The 8822-nt window shown below is 40.6% G+C and overlaps 1 protein-coding gene across 1 annotated transcript; it reads left to right on the top strand.

Annotated features, from left to right (window-relative positions):
* The first annotated feature begins 418 nt into the window (after positions 1-418).
* LOC117521173 (zinc finger protein OZF-like) lies at positions 419-1602 on the top strand. The gene has a single exon (XM_034182524.1). It carries the CDS (start codon positions 419-421, stop codon positions 1538-1540), a length of 1122 nt encoding a protein of 373 aa, XP_034038415.1. The 3' UTR covers positions 1541-1602.
* The last annotated feature ends 7220 nt before the right edge of the window (positions 1603-8822 follow it).

The following is an 8822-nucleotide window of genomic DNA, read 5'->3' as shown; positions in this document are numbered from 1 at the left end:
TGTCCAACATAAGTAATCTGACTAAATAATGAAATAAGTTGGATTTATTTATTATTGCAATAAGATATTATGTTTTATTGATCAGTTGTTGATAGTCTAGTTATGGTTGTGTTCTTCAAGAATTTGAGCATTTACATGTTAAACCAGCAATCAGATTTGACTGCAGTTAGCTGTAATTGTTCATGTCACTTTGGTCAGTTGCATACTCACAAGCTGAGTTAAATTCAATTGGACTCAACATCAGAACTATGAAAATGTTAATCTGGATCCAGTTAAAGACTGAAGTATAAATTAAGCACTAGAATACAATTCCATCAGTACAACAACTGAGTATGAGATCCCACTCACTAAAACCTGTTATTTATGTTGTAATGAATATTGTTCGTAATTTCATGATTTTAATTGCTTATTTACAGACATGCAGCAGCTGTTGTTGAGTGAAGAAGAAATGGTCCCTGAACAGCAGGACTTACATCCAATTGTTGAAAAGAAGCTTGTTAAAGAGGAACAACAGGAACTCTTGACAAGTCAGGAGATAGAGCGGCTTCACAAGGTGGAGGAGACTGACATTCCAACGTTACCATTCACTGTTATCCTTGTGAAAACGGAAAATGCTGAAGAGAAACCACAGGTTCACCAAAGCCAAAGTGGGGGTAACACAAATGTTGAAACTGTAACAACTGCACCCAGAACACTGACAGCAAAAGCTGAAGAAGAGGACTATGTAGGACCACAACCACTCAGTAACGTGAGTCCAAATAATTGTTTACAATCAGACACCCAGAGCAGCCTCCCAGACAGTTCTGAAACTGAGTCTAACCATAACAGTGAAGGGACTCGCATCAGACTGCTTTGTCTAGGTTCAAACTGTTTGAAAATCAGTGATACCTTTGTTGGCGATAGCAGAGATAATTTCTCTGAATGTGGAACAGCATTGCGTCACATGAATTTTTCAAAGCAACACATCACAACTCATGGAATTAAGAAACATGTTAGTTTTCATGAGTGGGATAAAAGGTGGCAACAAAAGGGCTATTTGGCCGCCAAAAATGGCCACAGAGGTGGCAAGTTGCTGGGCTGTGTTGAATGTGGTAAAAGATTCAGGACAAAAAGTGATCTGAGCACACACACACGAATTCATACAGGAGAGAAACCATTTGGTTGTTCTGAGTGTGGAAAAAAGTTTAGAGTAAAAAGCAATCTAAAAGTACACACGAGAATTCATACAGGAGAGAAACCCTTTGGTTGTTCAGTGTGTGGAAAAAAGTTTAGAGAAAAGAAGAAACTGACCATACACCTGCGAATTCATACAGGGGAGAAACCATTTAGCTGTTCTCAGTGTGGTAAAGGATTTAAAGATAAACACTTTCTAATTCGTCACATGAGAATTCACACAGGAGACAAACCATTTGTTTGTTCTGAGTGTAGTAAAAGATTTCTAGAGAAAGTCCATTTGAACAACCATATGAGAATTCATACAGGAGAAAAACCATTTGGGTGTTCCGAATGTGGTAAAGATTTCGAGAAAACGTCAGTCTGAAGAGACACCGGAGCATTCATACAGGAGAGAAACCATTTGGCTGTTCTCAGTGTGGTAAACGATTTAGAATAAATGCTAGGTTAGAGACACACATGAGAATTCATACAGGAGAGAAACCATTTGGCTGCCGTGAGTGTGGGAAAACATTCAGGGAGAAACGCATTCTGAATTTACATTTGAGAATTCATACAGAGGAGAAACAGTTTGGTTGCTGGGAATGTGGTAATAGCTTTCAAGATAAATACACTCTGAACAAACACATGAGAATTCACACAGGAGACAAGCCATTTGTCTGTTCTGATTGTGATAAAAGATTTCGAGAAAAAGCCCACTTGACCAGCCACATGAGAAGTCATACAGGAGAGAAGCCATTTGGCTGTTCTGAGTGCGGTAAAAGATTTGGTGAAAAGGTAAGTCTGAACAGACACCTGAGCATTCATACAGGCGACAAACCTTTTTCCTGTTCTGAATGTAGTAAAAGATTTCGTCAAAAATGTTATCTAGACAGGCATATGAGAATTCATACGGGTGAGAAACCATTTGTCTGTTGTGTGTGTGGTAAAGAATTTGGAGAAAAAGGCAATTTGAACAGACATATGAAAATACACACATAGGTGGGTTGGACTTCCTATTGGGCACTAGCCTTGAGTGTCCTCGGTCCCACTGTGAAGAGGGTTTGCTGGGAGAGATCTCGATGACGTTTCAATGATAACAAACCCCAGCTAAAACCTCCACAAAGCAAATATGAAAGTCTAACAATGATAAATTGTACTGGCCGAATGTCACCCAGGATTAAGAAGGTCCCCAAATCACAAAGCAGAAAAAGATCTTTTCCTGCTTTGCTTACTTAAGGCATGAGAAGTAGGGCAGGAGGGAAAAAGGCAGCATTTGAAGAGCAGATAACAGAAGCTTATTTCCCAACAGAGAAGAAAGAAGCCACCACAACTGCAAAACTACAATTGTGAGTTTGAAAGAAGTCAGTGGAAGAGGGAAGAAGAGTGGGCACTGCTATGGGCAACAGAATATCCCAAAAGGGAAATACACCAATCAGAGTCTGTTATCCTTCTCATTAAAGAAAAATCATGTTTTTTTCCATTGTGCCAGTAAGCAGCCAGAGATGAAAATTTTTAATTTTTGATGGGGAGATCTGTCATGGTACGTGGATTGCATGGTCACAGCCAGAGGTGGTGGCTGGCTATGTTATGAAAAACTTACTTTGTCTGATGCACTACATGTCAAAAGCACAGTTAGACATATGTACATATTGTATGTTTACGGTATATTGTGTGCATGAATGAACATTGTGCTGTACCTTTAAACATATACAGTTGTGCAAATTTTACTTTGTTCATTCAAAATGGAGCCAACTGATAGTTGATTACAGTGCATCTGGAAAGTATTCGCAGCGCTTCACTTTATCCACATTTTTTATGTTTGCAACCTTATTCCAAAATGGAATAGATTCATTTTTCCCTCAAAATTCTATTCACAACACCCCACAATGACAATGTGGAAAAAGTTTTTAAAATTTTTGTAAGTTTATTAAAAATAAACCAAGAAATCACATGTACATAAGTATTCACAACCTTTGATGCACCTTTGGCAACAATTACAGCCTCAAGTCTCCTTAAATATGACGCCACAAGCTTGGAGCATCTATCTTTGGGCAGTTTTGCCCGTTCCACTTTGCAGCACCTCCCAAGCTCCATTAGGTTGGATGAGTGTTGGTGCACAGCCATTTTCAGATCTCTCCAGAGATGTTCAATCAGATTCAGGTCTGGGCTCTGGCTGGGCCACTCATGGACATTGCTGCATTCATCTTTCCCTCAATCCTGACTAGTCTTCCAGTTCCTGTCACTGAAAAACATCCCCACAGCATGATGCTGCCACCACCATGCTTCACTGTAGGGATGGTGCCTGGTTTCCCCAATAGCACCTGGCATTCACGCCAAAGAGTTTAATCTTTGTCTCATCAGAGCAGAGAATTTTGTTTCTCATGGTCTGAGAGTCCTTTAGGTACCTTTTGGCAAACTCCAGACGGGCTGCCATGTGCCTTTTACTAAGGAGTGGCCTCTCTCTGGCCACTCTACCATACAGGCCTGATTGGTGGAGAGATGGTTGTCCTTCTGGAAGGTTTTCCTCTCTCCACAGAGGAATGCTGGATCTCTGACAAAATGACCATCAGGTTCTTGGTCACCTCCCTGATAAAGGCCCTTCTCCCTCGATCGCTCCGTTTAAACGGATGGCCAGCTCTCAGAAGAGTCCTGGTGGATTTAAACTTCATTTATGGATGATGGAGGCCACTGTGCTCATTGGAACCTTCAAAGCAGCAGAAATGTTTCTGTACCCTTCCCCGGACTTGTGCCTTGAGACAACCCTGTGTCAGATCTACAGACAATTCCTTTGACTTCATGCTTGGTTTGTGCACTGACATGCACTGTCAACTGTGGGACCTTATATGTAGAAAAGATGTATCCAATCAACTGAATTTACCCCAGGTGGACTTCAATTAAGCTGTAGAAACATCTCAAGGACGATCAGTGGAAACAAGATGCACCTGAGCTCAGTTTTAAGTTTCATTGCAACGACTGTGAATACTTATGACATGTGACTCCTTTGTTTTTTATTTTTAATAAATTTGCAAAGATGTAAAAAACAAAAAAAGGAAACTTCTTCACATTGGGTGTAGAATTGAGGGGGGAAAAAAATGTATCCATTTTGCAATAAGGCTGTAACATAAAATGTGGAAAATGCTAAAAACCGCTAGAATGGTAGGTTGTTGAGCTTGTTTGACTAAAATTTTTATTGACATTCAGTGTTGTCATTTTTGCATTGTGATATAAAGAATCCTTAGTGGAGACAGCTCAGACACAAACATGGGTATTTATTTCATGATTCTGTCACAGCTTTTTTTCTTTTTTTTAACCTGCTATCATGTCAAATTTGGGAGTGTGTGTGTGTGTATATATGTATATATATATGTATATATATATGTATATATATATATATGTATATATATATGTATATATATATATATGTATATATATGTATATATACACACAAAAATTAAAGGAACACTTTAATCCAAGTATAGCATCAAGTCAATTCAACTTCAGCAGAGGGGTTATTAATCAGTTTCAGCTGCTTTGGTTTGGATGACACCCAAAACAGGAATGGCTTTTACAGGTAGAGGACACTGACATTTTTTCTCACTATTTGACCGGTTTTTCACAAGTTTTATATTTGGGTAGGGTCAGTGTCACTACTGGTAGCATGGTCAAGAAAGCCCAACAAAGGCTCTTCTACAGAGCCAGAATAGTGTATCCCCTGCGTCAGAGTGATGGTATGGTTTGACAGCTGCACAGGACAGAATGGCCTTTACCTGGGCAGTGAGAACAATGCAAGGGATTGTGGGAAGTTCCCTCCCAGATCTGGATTCAGCATATGCTGGACGGGTGCAGAAGAGGGCCAGGTATATCGCTGCGGATCCCACACAGCCCAGACAATGGACTGTTTGTACAGCATTCCTTCCAGAAAGCAGTACAAAACCTAAAATACCACCAGGTTGAAAGAGAACTTCTTCCCCAGAGCTGTGAAATCTGCCCCTTGCATGCACGCACACACACACACCACCCCCTGTAGACACATACAGGGAATAAAGTTCTCCTTCAATATGAATTGGGCTACCAAAAGGCAGGATTCACGCTGACACTGTCCTGACGCAGAATCAAGGTTGGACGCAAGGTTAAAATTTTACCACATTCTTTGGGCATAGGTGCACCGCATTCAAAATGTTAAAAAATTGATTTTTAGAATGTCTCTGTTTTGTCCTGTTTCCTCTGTGTCTCTGTCCTGTCTGCACTTTGCAGGAGGAGTGCGGTGTTGTCAACCTACTGTGTGGTTGAGTGTAGATGTTTCAGTGCGGTGAGAACAGTAGCAGAGTGCAGAGTTTACAAACATATTTTCTTTCAAAAACTGCTCTCTCTGTGAGCGTCCTTGCTGTAATTGAACTACAAACACAGCTGCAGACCCGTGACAAATTAACCCCTTAAGCCCTAGAGCCTATTTCACCAAAATCACATACCCATACACTGTGATTTATTTCTCAGCTTGTACAAGGTCAAAAATGCAAATGTTTGGCTCAGTTAAAAGACAGGTCCTAGGGAGAAAACCTCCTCCATCTCCTCTGTCTAGGACCTGTCTCCCTAGGGGGGGGGAAAAAAAATCAAAATAAATACTTGGTAGGAGTAAATGAGGCCCCCCCCCCCCCCAAAAAAAAAAAAACAACAAACAAACTCCGATTTATGTCTATTTGCTTGGTGTTTCAGCTGGGGTTAGTTGATATGTGATTGAAGTGGATACTTTTGTAGAGGAGACCTCGCTTGACATTTTGATGTATAATAAGTGTATGTTGGTGTCAGCATTGGTTATTTATGAGTGTTCAAATGTTCCAAAACAGGGGGACTCCAGGGTTTAAGAGGTCCCATAAACTCTCTTGCTGAGGTATGACAATATGTGCTCAAAACTTTCTTACCTCTCAATCAGGTTGCACGTTCCACATTCAGACTGCAAACCAGGGAGAAATCTAGACAGAAAGAGGGTGTTGGGGGGGGGTTGCCGGTGCCCTCCTGCCCTCCATAACACTCCTTGATTAAAAGGACACTTGAAGACCTTTTTCATACTGCTGCTACTACTTATAATAGTAATAATTTTAACAACTAAAATGTTTAAATCAGTATTACTCTGGGCTTAGGTTTTGCTGTAGTGACAGACTGTTTAATTAATGAACCATATAAAATAAGTTTACTTAATTTAACTTTTCTGCACAACTAAGGAGGGATGTGAAGCAATATTTTTATTTAATGTTTAAGCTTGGCATTACTGGGTCTGTTTTGGGTTCTCGCTTTAAAATTGTCAGTTAGGATGAGGGAAGCCAAAAATAAAAGGATTACAGGTCTTATGGTTAGTAATCTTATGAAATATACATGTTGTGATATCAATTTTGGTTAAAGACAAAGAAAAGGTGAAAATGTGCCAAAGAAAATGCAGATGTACAACACACATTAAGCAGGACGACCCCCCCCCCAGCTACACACATCAGAATTTCAGGTCCTGGAAAAACTCAGATTGTCACTGAATGGCGAGCTTCTGTTATTTAGCCTAATAGATTTGAATTAGCATTGAATGAAGTAAAAGCACTTTAAAAAAAGCTGTCCCCTTAAAATGTGTTTATCCTGAAGTATTTAAATATTGTAGGTTAAAGCTTTTCTATAACATGATGCTGCATTAGAAAAGAGCAGCGATGGTTGAGTGAAATATAACCTTGTTCAGCAGAACAGTAATTTGCTGGGGTTTTTTTTTTTTTTTTTAGCTCTCCACCTTGGTTTATCTTCAGTCCTAGGACATGATTACAAAATGGTTTCTATAAAAAGGTAGATGAACAGCTTATGATTTGGCCCTGAAAAAAAATTTCAGTCAGATATTTCAGTCATTTAACCAGTCAAAGCAATGGAAACGTGGGTTCTCCCAAAGAAAGCCAAAGCTGTCTCATCTGATGGAAAGGTCATGGCCGCTGTCTACTGGGATACTGACCCCGGTCATATGCGCACGCTGTGACCGCAAACATTGTGGACAGAACCGGTGAGCTGGAGATGAGCTCCGCAGAGCAACAAGTGGCAGCTTTTCTCAGCGACCAGAAACATTCATCTGGACGTGGACACCATCGAGGCTTGCCACCCTCTCCCAGCTACAGGACAACAACACGCCTGCTCTGATTCTGAGGTTTGTAAGCAGGAAAAAACAAAATTGCACTAATGAAACAAGGGAAAAAGCTAAAGGGTACGAATGTTTGTCTGAACGACCATTTAATAAAAAGGAATGCTGATATTGCCAAGAAAGCCAGATATTTACGGAAACAAAATAACAGATACGTGGGTTATGAACTGTAAAGTATACATTAAACTTAAAGGTACACCTGAGGAAGCTAAGGTATTAGTTATCAAAGACATAGAAGAACTGAATAAATATGAATGAGGATAAACTGGTTTTGGTTTGATTGTGATTATTGATAAAAATCTATAGATAACATAATGACCATTGACAGTGATCAGTTTATTTCAGCCCAGGAGCTCGGTTTGGAAACATTCACTCACTGTAATTATGCTTCCCGCCCCTTTGGTCTTGAAATCGACCCTGACTCCTTTTTCACTGAAAAAATAGTACGACAGTGTAATTATTTTACAGAACAACAACTCAGAGTATAAAATTAACAATGGGGCCTTTTCAATTATACATTTTAATAGTAGAAGTCTTCTTCGGAACATGTCCAGTATAAGTGATTGTTGTCAACAACCAAAAGAAGCTTTTCAGTTATTGCAATCTCAGAAACATGGCTAACGGATGATATCAAAGATTTAGTACATCTGGATGGTTATGAATTATTTCTAGTTAATAGACAGAGGAAAAGGGGCGGAGGTGTACCACTGTATGTAAGGTCTGATTATACGAGGTCTGTGAGAAAACTATCGTACCTTTTTATTTTTTTCAAAAATCATATGGATTTGAATCAAGTGATTGCATCAGACAAGCTTGAACCTGCCACATGCGTGAGTTTTTTTTCACGCCTGTCGGTTACGTCATTCATCCTGTGAGCACGCCTTATGGGAGGAGTGCTCCACCCCCCTCGTCGGAGTTCTGTTTGTGCAGATAATGGCGGAACACTTGGAGCGACGCTATTGCATCAAATTCTGCCAGAAACTTGGCGACAGCCAAGTGGAAACCATTCGGAAAATTAAGACGGCTTTCGGAGATGAAGCCATGAGCACCACACGGATTAAGGAGTGGTACAACCGGTTTAAAGACGGATGTGTAACGGTGGAGAGCGAGCCGCGCCCCGGCCGACCATCGATGTCCCGAAATCACGAGATCGTTTCCAAAGTGTACGCTGTGGTGATGCGGGACCATTGACTGACCATCTGAGAAATTGCGGAGTGGACATTAGTACTTTTTCGGCACATTCCATTGTTAGAGAAGATTTGGGTATGAAGTGAGTGGCTGCGAAGTGAGTGGCTGCGAAGTTCGTGCCGAGGTTGCTGACGGCGGACCAAAAGCACCTCCATGTTGAAGTCTCACAGGACATGCTGGACTCCATTCACACTGATCCCAGCTTTATGGACACCATTATAACCGGTGATGAGTCCTGGGTGTACGGGTATGACCCGGAAACCAAATTCCAGTCATCACAGTGGAAGCATTCCACGTCGCCACGGCCGAAGAAGGCACG

This window comes from Thalassophryne amazonica, chromosome 12 (genome assembly GCF_902500255.1).
Source record: "Thalassophryne amazonica chromosome 12, fThaAma1.1, whole genome shotgun sequence".
Taxonomy (NCBI): Eukaryota; Metazoa; Chordata; class Actinopteri; order Batrachoidiformes; family Batrachoididae; genus Thalassophryne; species Thalassophryne amazonica.
This window is presented reverse-complemented; position numbering and strand designations above follow the sequence as displayed.

Coding starts and splice junctions, on each gene's coding strand:
- LOC117521173 (XM_034182524.1), top strand. CDS start 419: ATGCAGCAGCTGTTGTTGAGTGAAGAAGAAATGGTCCCTGAACAGCAG.